Below are 20,145 nucleotides of genomic sequence, written 5' to 3' on the forward strand. Positions count from 1 at the left end.
TGACTCAAACCAGGACGGCTGGAGAGAGAGAGAGAGAGAGAGAGAGAGAGCGCCGCAAACTCTTTACTGAATAATGAATGGATTCTACTGGGTTTTTTTGAAAAATAATTCATAGTTTAATCTCCAGATATCCAGCAGCGCCTGACCTTCTCAGGCTTTATTGATCTCATGAGGGTGATCGCGCTCAACTGAACTACTGTGACACACTGCACTGTGTTTGACTGCAGGTTTACTTCCATCCATCTATCCATCCCTCCCTCCATCCATCCATCCATCCATCCACCCTGCTTTATCTAGATTGTGACCATTAATCCAAACAAATTAAGCGTCTTGTCTTTTTTGGTTTCCAGCTCTCTCTTCATAACAATGTTGTTCTACTTCCAGAAAAAAATGGCACAAATGTTGCAACAGTTGACAAACTATTGCATCGAACTCTGAAGTAACATCAGAGGCTTGTTTTGTCACTTTGGGGAGGAAAACTTTTCTCCGTTGTCCCAGAACCAGTGCTTTTAAAGGCCAGAGACTATTAGCAGGACGAGTCTGGGAACAAAAACATCTTCATTTCATGCTGCACTGCAGTGGAATCCTCACAAATACAAGACTGTAACACAAAATAATAAAATATAATAAGCTCATAAATAATATATATAATAATAAATAAGCACATATAATAAAGAAGCACATGGTGTAGACTATAATAATAATAATGATGATGATAATAATAATAATAATAATAATAATAATAATAATAATAATAATAATAATAATAATAATAATAATAACATGCCATAAGTCAGTGGTTCCCAAACCTTTTTGATTGATTCCCTCTTTGGTCTAAAAAATGTTTTCATTCATTCATCCCCCCTGCAATGACACTGCACACCCCCCACTTTGTCTATAAAAAGTAAATAAATAATTATTTTTGGACATTAAAATGTAAATATTAATTCCATTTTGAACAGTTAATGTGAAAATCAATTAACATTTAGTCTTCATGATCTTTTTTGCATATTTACACTACATTATTGCCTTTTGTCAAACATTGTAAAGTGTCTGTCGTAGTTTTAGGTCTGGAAGAAAATCAGGAACCGTTGATCACAAATTGGTTCGAGGTGCAACAACAGTCAAAATAAAACTTCCTCTGCGTTTTACTTTGAAGCAAACGTGGAATCCTGAAGAATTCCGATTTTTCTATCATTTTTCTTTCTTAAACGGACCTTGTTGCGAAATCTTTGCCATATGGAAACATAAAAATGATGTATTTTCACTTGAAAGGTTGTCAAGTAAACAGAACCTTTGGCGTATTTGATAGAAGATATATATATAATTAGCTACTGCACTTCTGCATTTCTCACAATTTCTTTCAAATTTCTGAAAGTGACAGTCATAAAACTAACAAGGATGTAAAATGTCGTCTCCTGATGCTGCTTATAAAGCCTTGGATCTATTTTTCCCCGCCAGATAAAACAGATTTTCTTCCTCATTTAGAATTTTAAGACCAGTTTATTGCTGTAGAGTATTTATCTGGCACACATTTTCTTCCGTGTGTTATTTTGTTGATTCCGTCTCTGTGTTTCTCCTTGCCCTCGCCTCCTCCTGGTGTCTGATTGCCTCCCTGATGAGCTTCACCTGTGACTGAGTGACTGATCGTCTTCACCTGGCGGCTGAGCTTCATATTGGGCTCCTCCTGGCGGCCCGTCTGTTTGTTAGTCGCTCTCCGGTGTGTTCTGTGTTTGGACTTCACAGTCTCCTGTTGTCTCTGTGATCCGCAGTTGTTTTGAGATTGTGTGATTTTGTCTGGAACGACGAGTCCGCAGAGCGGATTGTCGACTCTGCACCTTAGGCCCCGTCTACACAGCATTTCAAGTTAAAAAGATTCAAGAAAAAGCAGCACTGAGGATCCATTTACTCCCCCACTTGAACTTTAATTGAGCCACCAGCGATGGCAATCTAGCTCCTTTTTGTGTTTGTATAAATGTCTGTGTACTGTTCATGTTTGTGACGCCGCACAAAAAAAAAAAGGCCCCCACTCGTGACCCAACATGAAAACTACGTTGTTTTCAGGGTTTGCAGTGCAAATGTGAAACGCAAAACGTCTCGTGAACCTGGCTTTAAAGTCTGTAAAGGTCCCTGAGCTCTCACCATGGGGTCAATTCCACTGATTTTCAAATTAAAATAAAGCCGATTCCTCACTCGCTGCCCTTCGTTCACACTTTTTGCTCCAGACAGATTATTAAACTTCACTTTTTCGCCAGTTTTTTTTTTTTCTTTCCTTCTGAATGCACCTTCAAAGATGCTGGACTGAGGCCGTTTGCAGCTCGGGCCGACTTCCTGCCGGCTGCAGCTTCCCGTCAGACACACATCATCTCCTGCTGCCTTCATGTTCCACACTCGTCTTTTTTTTTTTTCTTTTTTTCTCCGTCTTGACCTCCGATGGGAGCCTGTTTTGTGTTGTCGTGGATCGTGTGGGGAAAGTTGAAAGCCAGGAGCGTAAGAGGCCGGAGGGGGGGTGAGAAGGAGAGAGACTGTGTAGGAAAAGGCGGCCTGATTGGAGATCGGTGCTGTAAAAAAGTGATCATCTGGAGGGGAGTTCGCCGATCATCTGCCACTTGACCTTGACGCCCAAAGGCTCGGCGAAGCGTTAACCCTTACCGCCTCGCTTCTCAGCGGGAACGCTTTCATCAAACTTCCAGAGAGTGGAGCCAGGAGGCTCGGAGCTCCCTTTGAGGAAAGGCTGCTAAATAATGCAGGTGGTTAAGTAAGCTTGTCGGGACGAATCGTAAGGGGGAAAGAAAGAAAAGGAAAAAAATCCTCCTGCTTCACTGAGCCAGAGCCTGATAGAGGGAGGATGAGGGAGGGAGGGAGCGCGTGACTTTCAGGCCTCTAGAGTCCTGTTCACACACACGCACACACACACGAGTTGAGTGCAGAACGTGGCAGGGAAACGTGTGTGTTTGCACGGTGAAGCCCTCATGCTTCTGCTTTCCAGATCAATTATAAACAGCTTCTTTCTCCCAAAACCGCTTTTATTGACCCCCCCGTGCGCCGTCACTTCCAGCTGAGCAGAAGCAGGACGGGAGGCTTATTGGACACAATTAGACATGTTCTAACATCAAGGTCTGGCAGCGGGGGGTACAACCTCGTCATGGACCAGAGCAGAAGATGTGACGCTTTGAATGGTGCAGTGCTGCCCCCTGCTGTTTGAACGCCGAGCTGCACCCTGGAAACCCTTCCAGGGGTCACGAGTTCTGTTTGTAAAGGTCAGATCGGTAACGTGGCAGGTTTTGAAATGCACATTCAGTGCAGATAAGTTTAGAAAAAAAAACAAAAAACACCCATAGATAGTTATTGTACAAACCATCAATGTGATAGTAGCACATTAGACTCTCACTACCCAGTATTTCCAGCAGATTTTTGGAAATCATCACCCAAAATAGTTATTTCCTGATCTGTGAACGATCCACATCAAAATTCTCTCCAACATTTTTACCATCAATTTAACTCTTAATCTTTGGTGTAATAAAGAAACGTACCAGGTTTTTCCAGAACTCCCTCCCAATCCGTGAACTCCTGGTTGTTTGGTGCATCTTGCACGTTATGCCAGTCATCTTCTCTAGTTTCCATATTAAGCTCCCAATTTTCTCTTCTATAATTTGATGAATGTCTTTCTTGTCAGTTTAGCTCTTGATATATTGCTTTAATTATTCTGGTGTGACTTCCTTTATACACTTTTATGATTTGAATCACACCGCTCACTTCTCTGGATGGATCGACCTGGATTTCCTTTCTGTAATAATCTTTGATGGAGACATCTATAAAAGTCATGTGTATTTTATTTTACAATTCTGGAAACTGTCCAGCTGTCCTTCCGTTTCCAAAACACACCAAGCCGTCGCCTCACTGCCCTCCCCCCACTGGGAAAAGATGCATCTTACACCCAGAGAGGAGCGTAATCTGTTTACAATGCACACAAAATGTGTAGATAATGTAAAATACAGACCTTTTGAAGATGTATTCTCTGCTCTGGCCTTTGTTTGGTCCTATTTTGTCACTTGTTATGACTCAATAAACCAGGTTTCAACAACAAAAAACTAAACATGTCGCTGTGTGATAAACGAATGTGGCTCTTTTGTATGAAGGTTTGAGAACCGTAGCTCAGATGCTACATATCTTTGTGTATAGCAAGAAAGAATGTACATATTAATGTTGTGTAGTTTTCCCGTCGACTCAACCAGAACATGCATGAAGACCATTCAGTAATATTGAATATACTTTAATTCTGTACAGTGCTGGTGGATTGTAAAATACAAAGAAATGGTCACGATTAAAAAAAAAAAAAAAAAAAGAAACACATTTTAATCACTTTAACAAAAAATTTCCGAAAAAGATTTTGTATAATACAAAAAAAAAAATACAAAATACAGATTTTCCGATGATTGGCAAAACACTGGATCCAGTGACGGTTCCGCTCGTCGTCCATGATTTGAATATACAGTCCAGCTGATTGTCCTGCTGTTATTAAGGCCGGCGGATATGAAATGATCAGCGCACAGGAAGCCCTACAAAAACAACTAAACGCACACAAAAAAACGCCAAGTACGCTGGCAAAACAGACGTAAACACGTCGGAGAACATAAGTTAGACGTGACGTTTGGACTAAGAGGGGACGTGGCAACACTGGATGTGGCGTTATTGCTTTGGTGCGAGTGACGGGGCCAGGACTCGTCTCGTCTCGTCCTCCTCTCCGATTTAAACGATGCTGGAAGACGACATCTGCTCCGGTCGAGGGAAAGGGTGGTGGTGGTGGTGGTGGTGGGGGGGGGCGTCGGTCAGAAACCCAGGATATTGTCCTCACACTGGCTGAAGTCAACGTTCCCGTTGGTTCGGTCCCAGTCGGGCTCGGCCAGCCAGTCCTGAGGCATCAGCCCAACGTCCAGGACCTCGGGGTGAGAACGCGACACTGCCAGTCTGAGGGAGCGCAAATCAAACGAGGTCACGATGAAATTCAACAAAAAGAAACAACAACAAAAAAACAGATAAAAAAAGATATTGCTACTGTAACCCAAACAAGTTTGAAGTGTGGTTTTGTTTAATTATCTGGAAGCGTACAAGTTTTTCCCCATTGTGGTGCATTTTGCAGTGTGTACAGGATGAACATGTTTAACTTTTCACCAAAAACACCCCGATTAAAAGATGGTAAATGACCTCAATTGCAACATGAAGCCAATTTTATTGAAACCTTCTGGTGTAAAATGCAGTAAAATGTCCAAATTGGAGCCTGTTGCAGGCCAGTCTTGGCCCACGGGCCTCATGTTTCACCTCTGATTTAACCAAAACCTGTTGAAAAACAAGGATTTGTAGATCCGTCTGCAATTCGGATGATTTCTCAACTCATTCTAAAGATGGAATAAGGAGATTCAAACTAAGGTTGCATGAGATTAGCTAGCAATTTGACTTGCAACGAATAATAATAATAATTTTAAAAAAAAAACATGTTGATATTTTGTTCCGTTTTTCTTCTTTGAACCCCCTTTTTTTTAATTCTCGGTATTTCTGAAGCAGATTGTGGGTTTTTTGTGATTAAATCAAAACCAGATATGACAAAATGTTGAAATAATGATTAAATATGACATGTCGTCAACACACTCATAAATGTTGACATGAAGCAAGTGTACACTAATATACACACACACACACACACACACTTGAATTTCACTTTGTGTATTTTGCTATATGTACATTAAAAACCACAACAATGCATTTTGTACATATAGTGCAAGCAGAGTTAAAAAAAACTGATTTTCACTTCTTATTGCGTGTGGATCTGACTTGCCTTTAACAAAAACATAAAATAAGTGTGATATTAAAACAAAAATCACCACTTGACGCAGGAGAAAGTGTGTTGTGAGAGCGCAGTGCACCGATGACATGAGCAATCAAAGATATTAACGGCCGGAGGTTCTGATGGATGAAGGTTATCATGAAGTTTTGGTGTAACTGAGTCGGGAGTTCTCAGTAGTTTTATGACTGATCAGTGCGACATGAGAGGAAAGTTGAGCAACAGTCTTCTTACAGGTCTGCTCATGAAACTGGGCACATTTTAGCATAAGAAGAATAATTTTTTACAAATGTCAAAAAATATGTTTTTTGGGGAAAGCCTTAGTGAATTAAGTCAAATATTTTGGATATGAACTCCCCAACAGCTGTTTGGTGCTAGAACTTTGTAAAAACCCCACAGAATGAAATATATCTGCTGAGAATATAGTGATTAGTTGCAATCAAGAAAGCGATAATGAGAGATTAGGTTAAAGAAACGCCACCGACAACGGATCTAAAGATTGTGGAACAAATCTTAATGGAGTTAAAGGAAACATTGGAAAGAAAATGTGGGAAATGAACTGGATTATAAACAATGAGTATTGCATAAACCTGACTTTAAGGCATGAAGGCAAATCTCGGGTGACATTTGGTTTAAAGTTTGTGTCATGAATTGTGTCCATGATCTCAGTTCAAATCTTCATAAACATGATTTTGATCTAAACGATGTTGTTGAATTTCCACTAATCTTCCAGATTTGAACCCGGAAGTTGTCAGATTAAAAGATCCTGAGAACAAAATACCTGTTTGTGTGAATAAATAATGATGAAAAGAAAAAAAAAAAAAATCAGAAATCTCCATCAAAGACGGTCAGACTGAGGTGTTTTGTGCACAGAAACCAAAACTAATCCGAGTTCATTTATTCCGCCGGTCCTCGGTCATCACGGTTCAACATCTCAAGACATGTTTCGACAACAAAGGGGTTCAGACTGTTGAAACCCCGGGCTGGTTTACCGAGAGACGCTCTGCTCACTGGGAATCGACGCCGCCGTGACCCACTACTCCACTTTCACACTGGCGGCCAACAGGCCCGACCTGTGAGCCGTGTTTAACTGGGTTTGATTGGGTGTGATGGATTGATGGCGGGTTAGTGAATTAGGACGGACAAGTCGCTAAGTGAGGCTCGTAACTTTACCTGGAAATGAACCATAGCTATCCAGAGCACAGCTGGAGACACAAACACATTGAAGACAGTTCGTCAAATCAACCCCCAAAGATCAAACTCCCTTTCGATTGGACGTGATCAGGCTGCAGTTTGTTTCCCGCAGTGCACGGAGATCGGCAGCAGGTGGCGCCGTGAAGCAGAGCGGCTACAAAGCAGGACAGGCTTGATTTTCTTTTTTTTTTTTTTTGAGATGAACAAGCAGAAAACTTCTGTTTTTAATTTATCTTAAATGGTTACGGTTAATATCTCACCTGGAGAAAGCTTCATCCAAACCATCTTCTATTTCCTGGAAAGAAAAAAAACAAAGTACAAATGTGATGAATCTTTACCCCCGAGAAAGGTTTTATACACTCACAACAAGACATGTTAAACTCGCATTTTCAGAGAGGATTGAAAACGTCCACTGATCAATGAGACACTGTCAAACAAAGGGCACAGAGGACAGACTGCAAACTGTCTATAAAAGTTCCCTTTGTGTGTGATGCCAGATCAAAAACTTAAAAAAAGTTAATTATTTAAAAACCCAGCGATGTGTAGTTGGTGGAGAATGCGCCGGGCGAAGCGGCGTACCCAGGCCGTGTTGTTATTGGTCTCGGAGGCTCTGTGGTTATCCAGCTGATCCTCTCCTACGTTCCCGTTGTTCTCCACCGCCACCGACACACCGTCCTCAAAGTCCAGCAGGTTGTCTGTGGCCACATCTGGGGGAAGAGGAGGAGGAAAAAAAAAAAAATCTTTAAAAATAACAGTTTGTTTTTCATTCACGTTATACTAACGGAACACTCTTTTTAAAGCTCTGGTCATTTCTTATGATCTACTTGGAAATGCCTTGGAAGCATGTGTGTCAAAGATGGCTGTGAAATTCTATACTTTTTTTTTTTTTTAAATCCCTAATCTGCAATGGGAACGACTTTCCTCTGTCGCATCAGACCCACGTCGTTCCCCGTCTGATTTAAAAACATGCCTCGACCTCTTTGGCCTTCGACGCCACGGGAGCGGTTTGTAACCTCTGTATCATCTTTTAAATCACCCACGTTTTTAATTTGCTCTATTGTATTGGCTGCATCTTTTATCCATTTAATGTTAAACGTGTGAACTTTTTACATCTTATTCATTCTTTGGTCCACTGCAGGGATTTCTTTAAGTAGTGCTTTATAAATAAAGTTGGGTTGGATATTGTTGAAGATGGTTTAAAAGAGTGAATATGGACCATTTCTGACAAATTCCTGCTGTAAACTTATAAGCTGTGTGCGTGTGTGTGTGTGTGTGTGTGTGTGTGTGTGTGTGTGTGTGTGTGTGTGTGTGTGTGTGTGTGTGTGTGTTACCTGTGCCTTTCAGGCTGCCAAAGCTGTTGGATCTCTCTGAATGCGAACTGCTGCTACAGCTGCTGCTGCTGCCCTCGCCAGCAGAACCAGACTTCACTCTCTTTTCTTTCTCTAAAAAACAAACAAACAAAAAAACAACAACACCAAAGTGAGACAGACAACAGTTTTACTGTCACAGACTTTAACTTCCTCAGCGAGTCAGAACGACCGGACAAAGTGTCAGCCACTTTAAGCCAGCGACCAAAAGGAGAAGCCGCTCCGTGGGAGGTGGTGGAGGACGGTGTGATTTCCAGGATGAGGAGTGTGTTGCTCACCTTCTTTGGCCACCTGCCAGAGCTCAAAAGCGACGGTGAAGGCCTGAGCCACCGTCAGCGCCACCGCCTGGGCCTGAGCACAAAACACATAGGAGGTTGAAACAAAAACGGTACATTTGTGTTTGATTTGTTCGGGGTTTTTTGTTTTTTTTTCTTCCCCCTCAGTGACTCCCAGTTCCAGTACGAATGAGAAGACCGTGTTGCTGCAGGGACTCCGGTTGAAACATTTGTGAACCGCGTTGATACTACGGGCGAGAAAGATTAGAACCAAGGACAGATGCAGCTACAGTGAGGAGCTGTCACAAAACCTGAGGTCTATAAACATTGTTAAGCTCCTGTGTGTGTGTGTGTGTGTGTGTGTGTGTGTGTGTGTGTGTGTGTGTGTGTGTGTGTGTGTGTGTGTGTGTGTGTGTTCAGTCTCAAACAAAGGCAAAGAAGCTTAAACAAGTGTGAGCATTTATGAAACCATTTGAAAAGAGCTAAAAAAAAACAACAACAAAAACACCCAAGATAATGCATGAATTAAAACATCAAAATGGATAAAACAGCTAGAAAAAAAGATGAATTACTGAAAATGTTTTTAAAAAATGGGGGGGAAAAACCAGTTTAAACCGCTGGGGGGGGGACATTGCAAAATAGCTAAAAAGGAACAACAAAAACTAGAATTTCTGAAGTGGTTAAACAGATAAAATAATTTGAACATATAAAACGGCTTGAACCACGAAATAAAAGAAGAAAAAATGTCTCGAAACAGTCAAAAACTCTTAAAAATTGTTTTTAAAAAGAGGTGAAACCACAAAACACAGACACAAGAACGGTTAGAAAACCAATAAAATGTTTTACTGCTCTTAATTTGACTCGTAACACACAGTTTTTTTTGTATCTGTGAAAAAAAAAAAAACTTCACGAGTTTGGAGGTGAAGCTTATTTCACTTTACTGTAACGCTAACGTGTGTCGAGATATGAAACGGGTTCATTCATGTAACCATTTGATTCCACCGAGGTTTAACGCCGCGGCATTAACAGCCTGTCGGAGAAGTTACAAGCCTCCTCCGTTTCACCTCGTGTCGTTAAATGTGAAACCCAATGTTTATATATATATATATATATATATATTAAAAAAAAGTCAAACGCTCCAAACTCACCACTTTCCTCTTGGAGCAGAGGTAGGCGTGGCACTCCAGGGTCCCGTTCAGGGTGTTCTGGGCGATGTAAGCAAAGACTTTGTCGTTGAGTTTGTCCACCGTGCAGTAGGATATCCTGGGAGTGGACGCGTGGTTTGATTTTTACTTTTGCTCTCGCCGACATTAAAACCGCGGAAGCCACTTTGCCTGACACGTACCTGTATATGGAGACGTTCTCCACCAGTTTGTCGGTGGAGCCGTCGTGCAGCACGATTCCCTGAGGGGAAACCTTGAGAGACACTTTCTGAGGCTTCTTTCCGCTGGCTTTAGCCTGCAAGAGTGAAACGACAGCTTTTAAACTTCCACAGCAGAGAGCATTGGGGGAATTCTTTTTTTTTTTCTCACTTTATCAACATTTTCAAAACAAAAAGAGCAAGAAAGCTTCTTTCGTGAAAATAACGTGAAATACACCCATGATATGTTGGCAGGCGTCGCTCGTGTTTCAAAGCAGACGCGACGATATTTTAATCCCGGATCCACAAACGGTCCAATTTCATCCCGAGTGGATCAGACTGGAAAAATAGTTCCACCATAACCTTTAAATTTAAACTTTAAAAAGTTTTTTTTGGTTGTTCGTTGAGGTGCAGAGTAGTTTTTGGCACTTACCAAGATTTAAAATGTAATTTTTTTTTTTAGACATGATCAACAATTTGGTTTATTATTAAAGTCATTTCCTTATTTATTTTAGTCCTTGTCTTTGCATTATAGTCTTAAAACAGGATTTTGAAAATCAAATTTTTAAGAATTTCGTGCCGCATTGGCAGATGAGGTCACAAGCTTTCAGTAATTTCCCTCGAAAAATACATCTCGTATCGACCCGACGGCATGATGATACCGCCGTCATGTTCTACAGCAAGACGACTTAAGAGGTGGACTCTGAGCGCTGACCGTGGCCACGATCCTCTTCACAGCCGCCGCCGACAGCTCCTCTCCCTTGGGCTGGTCCACCAGGGTCATGCCGAGATGTCGCAGGTTAAAGGTCATGCCCTCCACGATCGTCTCGCGCGTGTCGGTCCAGTTCTCCGGAAGCTCTGCCGAGAAAATTTTTTTTTTTTTTAAAAGTCACCACCCCCCAAAAAAAAAATCTTTTCAGTGACGAGTGGGCCAATCCATTGATCTGCGTTCATCACGTTTTTTCCTCAAGTTAGAGACATCAAATATTTATATGCTCTCTCTCCACACACACACACTTTATGCCCCAAAATAAATGAATATTCGTCGTGAGAACATTCAAAGAGCTGGAGAAATGTAAACAGCCTGGATTGAACTTCCAGTCGAGCTCTTCTCTTCCCCAAGTGAGAAAAAAAAAAAAAAGAGAGAGGCAAAAACAGGGTATTTAGGTCAGAGGGGCTGTGAATGTAAAGTAAATATCTCCTCTCCAAAAACAACTTATAGGGAGCGACAATAAAAAAAAAAAAAAAAAAAAACTGCACACATGGACTCTGACATGCTGCGATAAGGAGCGTGTGGTTTTCCTCTGATAGGAGGTCAGAGTTCACAGATGGACGTCTCAGTCTGCTAATGTCACGTTTAGAACAGAAGTGGAAAGATTTCTCACTGAAACACACGAGGAGCGTTAAACATCTGATCGCTGTGTGTGCTTTCTTATCGTCGTGTGTGTGTGTGTGTGTGTGTGTGTGTGTGTGTGTGTGTGTGTGTGTTGACCGATTAGCCGTGACCCTGGAGTTGTTTACACAGATTTCCTCAGAGAAAGAAAGGAGGGAATTGCTGGAATTGAAAGGAGAGAGGGAGGGAGGGAGGGAGGGAGGATCAGGGAAGGCAAGAGCAGAAAATCACCACCAATACCTGGAAACTCATCCTCCTCTGGGACGCAGTGCATACCACACACTCCTGCAGGCACATGCTCTCACACACACACAAACTATGAAAAGTGCACAGCCAGCGAGAAGCGAGTGATGGTTTCGTCTTCCAGCTGGGATTCATTCACCAAAACATTTGCATTCCAATACATTTCAACGAAATAAAGAGGGAAAAAAAAACCCTTTCTGACACCAACCGAATCCTGATTTTCTTTCTTGTGTGTAAATGGATCAACTTGTGTTTAATAATTTCAAGATGGAGCCAATTGATTAAATTCCAGCCCAACATGATTTTTCTTTTTTTGCCTCGTCTGTCAGGAGTGTAAACAGAAACAAGAGTGTCATTGGGGGGGGGGGTCAGGCTGCTGTTCTTTAGCACGTGGCGTTAAAGTCAACATCAACAAGTCAGTGCTCCCACGGTGACCCGGCTCCGGTGATGAAAATGAACCGCTTGTTCCATGAAACGTCAGACAGCCCGACTGCTCTCAATGCAAATATCTCATCGGCCGATGACGCGTGTCAACGAGCAAAGAGAAAAAAACAACAACAACAACCCGATAGGTCAGAAACGGGGTAAAATGACTACATACTTTCTCAAGCAGGGATCATATTTTCAGGATATTTCCCAGAGGAGGAGGAGGTGAAGCGTTAGATTTCTAAACAATGCTCGGACACAAGGTGGGACCGCGACGCTTCGGTCATCGGTTTCCAGCGTTGGATTATTGGGTCTTAACATGCCAATATCGCCTAATCAGGTCTACAGGAACGTACAGTTGAGGCCGACAGGAATGTTAATCTTTGTTGCTGGTCGTCCGCTACAACGCGGGAGAAAATCAACTTCGACGGGTTTGTGGTGCGCAGTCATTCGTAACGGCGTCGGTTTAAGTTGAAGGTAATCGGATGGAGGACTGGTGGGAATGTTGGTGGATTTAAAAAAAAAAAAAAAATCAATAAAAGATTGAAGGTAAACCGTTTCTCCACGTCCACTCTGGGGGATCCCAGTACGACTTTACACTTAAACACACATCTGAGCCTCATAATGGTGCCATGTGGAGAATTCAACTTGTGAGTTAAAAACCCACAACAATAAAAAGCATAAAAACCTTTTTTTTTTTTCTTGCCTAAAATAAAGTTACAGATGTTTTCTGGCACAACCACCTCCACCAATGTAGTTTCCCACATCCACTGTAGACTCAAGAAGGGTTTTTTTTTTTTTCTATTCTGGGTTTTGCTAACGTCTCAGCGCAGGCACAACCTCAGGTTCCCAATGTGATCTGAGGAACCGCTCTGTGGGAATCCAGAACCCCCTTTAGGCCAAATCGATTCATCTAACAAGTCCAAAAATAAACTTGCCGACTCGGTACAAAAAGTTTGTTGGTCATCAGGCGAGTTTGGCTTCATCGTCTCAAATGTTTACTTTAGTTAAAAAATAAATAGGAGTGAAAATAGCCTTCTTTGGCCCCGTTGAATGTATAAATGTATGGACGGACGACGGAGTGGGATTGTTATGGCAGGAGAATATGGACTGGGGAGTCGTGACACTCCGAAGGAAACTTTGTTATTGTCGTCCATCTACAGTGCAGAAGAATTATTTACTACGACCATGGTGTGCATTCGTAGTTCCAGCATTTAAAAAAAAAAAAAAGTTGAGTTTTCAGTGGCTCCAGGCATTGGACACAAAAACACTATGAAAGTTTTGCCTTATGAACCATTTCCGCCCATCCGCTGATGCAATTACTGGCTTTTATTATGGACTAATGTGGAAAACAATTCTGTGCATTTTACTTTGTTTTGACGTACCGACAAGAAGACAGATTAATTATACAGGTGCTTGAAAAATCAAGTCTAATATTTCGTGTAAAACCCAGAGCCAGTTGAACTGAAATAAGAAAATAAAATAAAAAAACTCAAGAGTATCATGCTTTTTGCACCACATGCAGGCTGTTTAAAGGCTGTAAAAGGAGAGTAAGAGAATTTTCAGAATGACAGAACAGATGTGTTCAACTACATCTGCTCCAACTGTTTCCTCCTTTCAGAAAAACCCACAGAGCTTTCTGTCACCTTCTGGCCAGAAGATTCGTCGTGGTAAAGAGGAAATCTGCAACTCCTCCCTCACAAACTGGATAAAAGACGTCCTTCATTCAGGAAAATTAGAGCGAATTAGAAATATAGAGAAAAGCTCACTTGGTAAGTTTATAGTATATGGAACTCTTTTTTTTAAACTATGTTCAAGAAGTAGACTTCCAGCATATTACACCTTTTCAATAACATGATTGGTGACTTATTGACACTGAACCGCTCTACTGCCCCCCCCCCCCCCCCTCTCCGTTTCCCGTTTCCTTTTTAGTCATACTTTTTCCTTTTTATGCGTTTATTTTTCTGTCTCGATTTCGAGCTTGACTTTCTCTCCCCTTGTTATGTGTTCACTGTTATTGTATGTGCCTTTTTGGTCATGATTGTGAAAATACCAAACCGATTTGAGGAGGAAAACAAAAAGAAGAAGAAGAAGAAGAAGCAGGCTCCAGCCTCAGTTTGCAGTAGTTTCTCATGCGAGCAGCAGCAGCAGTACAGGTACCAGGCGCCGCTCGGCTCCAGAGTGTAAAGGGCCCCGGGGGGGTCAGAGGTCAGCAACGACTACACGTGAAAGGAAACAGCTGCGTTCACGTGTGAACCGAGACCCAGTGAAACCAGGTGACCTCTTCTGAAATTACAAAGCAAACTTACCATCTGTTGGTGTAAAAAAAACAACAACAAAAAGGAAACCTCACGTTTTAGTCACCGTTGTGTTAATGAACACGTCTATAGAAGACGGAGAAAAGGAGGAATTTAAAGACAAGGCAAAGTCTTCAGCTCCGCTGCGATTCATTCCATCCAACACTGATGGATGAGCAACTATTTCACGCCGCCGAGTACAAGAAAACGTCTTTGTGCGGCAAACATGGCCGCCCCCCCCCTAGGAAAAAAAAGAAGGTGACGGGTAATTCATGTCCGGACTGATTTGTGTGTCTTTACCAAACACAGAGTCACTGGGGAAACCACCAGCACTGCTCCTGCAACTTAGGATCCCTCCAACACACTTTCTTTTTTTTTTTTTTATATCCGCCCTTTACAACTCATTTCACTTTCCTCTCGACTCCACTGATCTACACAGAGCACCGAATGTGTTTGACTCCATGTTCGGGGAGAAAAAAAACCCCAAACAAACTGTAAACACATCAGAGATAACGCACTTGTTTTGAAGATCATGGGCGGAGGCAAAAAAAAAAGAAAAAAAGAAGAAAGTTAAGCAAGTATTTCAGAGGCATTTCACCCAAAACGTTGTGATGTGTGGAGCCTGAGAATCACAACAACTTGATGAACTTTTGCAACGCAGAAAAAAAAATCCACAACCCTGGAGGAGCGGGGAGAAGTTCAACGTCTGTCAAGAAAGTGAGACGTTTCATTGGTTCGACTTCAGTCATCAAAGAAGCGGCACGTCATTAAAACAACCCCATAAGAGCTGATAAAAACACGGCTCTAGTCTTTTGAGGTTTGTTTCGCTCCGTGTCCAGTCGAACCCCCCACGGCGCCGCCTCAATCTGATAATCTGACATTTTGCTCACGTGCCGCTTATATGTTGGGATTTTAGGACGTAAAAGGAGGAATTAATGACTCGCTGTGTGAAGCAGGGATGTTAAACACAACACACGTCCATAAGAGGCTCCAATCGGGCCAAACCACTAAGAATGTTGTGAACATTCTAAACATAACTTTTATTTGTTTGTTTATTTGAACACATTTCTGAGGAGTAATGGACACAATCCAACACTGACACGAGATGAGAGATTGATGATGCTGCCATCAAAGAAGGCAAACTAGCATGAGTCTCAAAGCCATGCTGTCAGGGTGAGTTTGTATTAAAAAAAAAAAAAACAACAAAACAATAATGCAACAGCTATGGAGAGGTTTTTGAACATTTCACTATATTTTATGCCAAAAAGTTTCATAAAAAATTGGCTTAATGTAGAGATTGTAGTCATTTTCAGTTCCAATTGTTTGGTTTGGTATAAAATATAGACTTTTTTGTTTTTATCATGTATACTCCACAAAACAAACACGTTGAAGTTCAAATTTAAACTGGATGACGACACTATTTTTTACCGGTCTGGCCAAGTGGTCATGATCTGGATTTATGTAGAACTGAAGCAACCAACTGTAATTTGGTGATTTTCTACGTGCATGCAACCTCTCTTCAGAAAACAATACTCTGTCAATAATTCTGTAAGAGTGCGGCTCACAGAAATCTCACTGAAGCTTTGGTCTGTTGCTTAACAAGCCCTCTGACCCTGGATGGAAACTCGTCCCCACAGCAGTCTCATAATGTAAACACTTCTGTCATCCTGCTTCAGTCCAGAACAAGAATCGCCCAAAAGCCTGAGCACAGCTTCTCCAAAACTAAGTAAGAACAGTGGAGACTGATATAAAGAGGAATATATACACAAGCAGACTTTAAGAAGAGAGAAGTTACAACATGTGCTTTGTTGAAAAAAAAAAAAAAAAGTTCATGACTTCACAGGGTTCCGCCCTTCGTCCGAAAAACCTAATTGAGATTACAAAGTGTCTTAAAACACATAAAAAAATATTTTTTCAAAAACCTCAATACATTAAAAGCTTGCTTAAAAAAAAAAAAAAAGAATTACCTCACAAATTAAAATTAAGTCCATCATTCAAAACATCTGCAGACAGATCACTAAGCAACTTTTTAAAAGAGTCCAGGTTGGTTTTTTTTGGTGGTTCGTTTCAAGCAGACCGAGCCGCAAACCTGAAAAAGAGTTTCTGTGACAGCTATTGGTCTAAAGATGAGATGGGCGCAGACCAAAAATACACTTACTGAGCAGTAATTTGCTATATTGAGCGCCGATCTATGCTGGTTCAGTCACGTGCCGCCAGTGAAGGAAGCCCTTTCGGGGAAAAAAGGGCTTTTTGCCAGAGTCAAGCGCCCTCTGGCTCGTCCTTGACACTGGCAATGTGCCGCCACAGGTCGTCTAGGGCGACGAAACTGAGAGGAACAAAAGAACCCCAACAGAAAAAAAACAGAGGGCCGAGAAGTGGTTTAAAGCCTTTGCATTGAAGCTATTGAGCCGCCGTTGAGTTCAGCCCCGTTTTAAATGGCAAACTCAATAGGTTAGAAAAAGAAAGAGCCGACTCGTACAGAACGTTCACGAGGTTTTCTCCAGGTCCTCCAGGCTTTCCTGCCTGCCGGACTCGCCGCTTTCTGCGGTCGCCCGACACAATCTGAATATACGGAGAATGCCGGGCCGATCAGTTCAGAGTCAGATCGGGAAATCTGGCCCCGGACGATGTGGGTCAATGCTTGGTGAGGAATGTGAGCCCTGCAGTCAGGAGGAGACCTGGCAACCAACAACTGGGTCAGGAGCTGCCTTCACTGGAAATTATTAGTAGATTACACGCTTTGCGAAAACTTTAGCCGGTCCAAAACTAGGTTAAAAAAAAAAAAAAGGAAAGGAAAACATAAGACGGTTTCACCTGTAAAGACTTCCTCCTTCTCCAGTACTACGCCCATATTTAGTCTTGTCGGAATCACGTTGATAATGTCTTTTTCCATCTCAAATGATAGAACCGGTTAGAAATGAGCAACCAACATGAATGTGTTTAGATTCAAACAACAAAACGCAACAACTGGACTTCTTGCACATCTGACTTTTTTTGACAAGACAACGCAAACAACAACGGAATTCAGTTTTTTTTTTGTTTCCTGACATGTTAATGACGTGACTTCATGTACCAGTAAGGTAATGACGAGTGATTGTTCTCAGACTGTGGTACGTGGACCACTGGGCAAGCTTTCTCCAGTGGTGCCTGAAAGATTTGGTTTTGGTGGTTTTGGTGGTTTTGATGAAGGAAAAAAAAATGAATGCTTGGACACTGCGAGAATAGAGGACGGGCTGTTGACTGGACTCCTGTGTAATACAAAGCAGAATTTTAATTTTAATTTTAGCCATACATGCCTTAGGCCCCGGCGACACAGCAATGTTTTCAAGGGAGAATCGAAAAGTTTCATTGTGTTTTATGCACCTGTTTACATGACAACGGTGCTCGGAGTTAGTGAAAACGCCCAGTCTCCATGGAAACGGCAACTTTTGTGAAACGCTGCTACTGCGCATGCGCACCACGACCGTAGTAGGTGGTTGTTCTGCCCGAAAAACAACGGCAGCAATGTTTGCCTCCAGAGTGTCATGACTCCCAGTCCATAGTCTCTTGGAACTTTGGTAGTTTTATAATTGAGAGTCACTGTAATAACAATCCAACTTGGTTGCCTGTACATTAGAATGACGGTGTTCGCATTGTATTCTCTGCGGGCAAGTCTGGTTTCATTAAATAAACAAACAACAGCCACGAGTCGCCCAACATGAAAACGACTACTTCAGTTGTAAACGGTCACGTGTAAACGCAAAAACGTTCTGAAACGAAAACACAAAAACAATGTTTTCGCTTGAGACGTCGCGCAAACGAGGCTTAAACTAGATAAATATGTGAACCCCCCCCCCCAAAAAAAAATCACATTTTTGTTCTCTGCGCCTTCTTGAGGCGACTTTAAGTAACAGTACAGCTTCGACAGATCAATAAACGATCCTCACATTATAAATAAACAGTGTATTTTCGGGTTTAGTCATACTTGGTGAGCTCAAGGTTTTGTCACTGTGAAAAATGTGAAGGCGTGGCCTGCTCCAGGGATCACAGCTGGAAACAACCGCAGCCAGTGACAGATGTGCACAGCCAAACATCTGCGCTTCAGCCATTAACCCAACAAAGTGTTGGCGAGATCCTGCAAGGCTGGATGTCAAACTCCTGACACACAAGTCTTTCTTTCCAATAAAGACGAGTGCACTTATCTGATCTCCCCTGGACTTTTCAGTTTTGACAATCGCCTTTCTGGAATTTCAAATAGACCCGCATGAAGTGGAGCCAACAGGGGGGCCGTGCACCGACTGACCCACAGCATTCCTGGCTTGTCCTCTTGGTTACCGGCTGCAGGAGCTTTTAGGCTTTTCCACTCGGGCCATCACAGCCGTACGTACACACAACTTTTACAGCCGGGATCAAGCAAGATTTAGCTGACAAAGTGGCCCTTGAGGACCCACAATAGGTCTTGACGGACACTTTTATGGTAATGGGGACACTGTGTGGGCCAGATCTTGCCCCCTGGGTGAAGTGCCCTCGAGCAAGAAACAAAAGGCAGATAGAGAAATCAGCTGTTTTAGGTCTGACCCCCGACCTGTGTACTTCCTCCGGTGGTCGTGGAGGGGGATGTAGATTGGGATTATCCAATAAATCCAAATTACTGCTGCTGGCAATGATGTGAGAGAGCAAACAGGATTGTGTTTAATAAAATAAGCTCTTAAAATATCCAATTTACATGTTTTTTGTGCTTGTTGTAAAATAGTTATGTTTTGAAGTTTGTTTATAAACAAATGACTTATTAAATCCAGCAATAATAACAAAAACAAACACAGCCACTAACTTTAGGAATAAATAGATGACCCACAAAAAAACCAAAAAACAAAAACAGGACCAACTTTTTCCCCTTCAGACTCACATCTTTATCACTTTTAAACAACAACACACACTCACACACAAAAAAAATAAGTTTGCAGAAAGTTTAAACCGAGTAAATAATCTGTCTCCGACACGACGGGATAAAAAAAAAAACACATTTTCACAACTTTGTCTTACTTCTGTGTCTGCCGGCAGTCCACGACTGCTTCGCCATGCTCGGGCTCCGGATGATGGCTCTCCCGGCCGACTTGAGTGCGTCCATGTCGGGTCGTGAGAGAGCGGGTTACCGTCGGAGTTCGAAGCCGGAGTTCGCTGCTTGTTCTCGGGGAAGAAGGGTTGTTGTTGTCCGGAGAGCCGCCGCTGCTTAGGATGGACCGGTGTTGCCTTTACTTGCACTCGGACATCCCGCTATTTATAGCGACGCCGCGTTCACGTCACATGGGGCATTACGTTTCAAACAGGAGTTCAACCAATTCTAATGAGTATTCTATCTTTATCTGATATATATTTATATGACTCAGTATTAAGACTACTATTTTATGACAAAAAACACTACTTTAAGTTTATAGTAAAATGTGTTATTTCTATCAGTAAAGTTTCCGTGCAGCTTTGAATGCAGCACGAACAACCCCATTGGGACGTAAACATCCCAATGGGGTTGTTGCTCATTTTTTTCCTGATTTTATCTTGCAAAAAAGAAAAAAACAGTAAAAGTAAACAAAATGCTTCAAGCAATTGTATGTGGACTAAAAAAAAAGTTCTTTCTTTGCTATAAATGGAAAAAGTGCTCTGGTCTTGATCTCAAGTTTCAGTCTGGGACCCTTAAAGCTCTGGTCTTGGACATGAACTTTTCATTTGAGCTAAAGTGGGTCAGACCAGAAACAACTCAATTATTTCAGTTTGATT

General features: G+C 42.0%; 1 protein-coding gene across 1 annotated transcript; it reads right to left on the reverse strand.

Annotated features, from left to right (window-relative positions):
* Positions 1–4,277: 4,277 nt before the first annotated feature.
* Positions 4,278–19,585, reverse strand: ldlrap1a (low density lipoprotein receptor adaptor protein 1a). Its single transcript, XM_080516411.1, has 9 exons — positions 19,417–19,585; positions 10,751–10,893; positions 10,021–10,133; positions 9,824–9,938; positions 8,679–8,751; positions 8,365–8,475; positions 7,613–7,740; positions 7,294–7,328; positions 4,278–4,968 (listed from the first exon to the last, which is right to left on the reverse strand). Exons 1-9 carry the CDS (start codon positions 19,499–19,501, stop codon positions 4,830–4,832), a joined length of 942 nt encoding a protein of 313 aa, XP_080372537.1. The 5' UTR covers positions 19,502–19,585; the 3' UTR covers positions 4,278–4,829.
* Positions 19,586–20,145: the final 560 nt, after the last annotated feature.

The sequence above is a fragment of the Blennius ocellaris genome (assembly GCF_963422515.1).
Source record: "Blennius ocellaris genome assembly, chromosome: 20".
NCBI lineage: Eukaryota > Metazoa > Chordata > Actinopteri > Blenniiformes > Blenniidae > Blennius > Blennius ocellaris.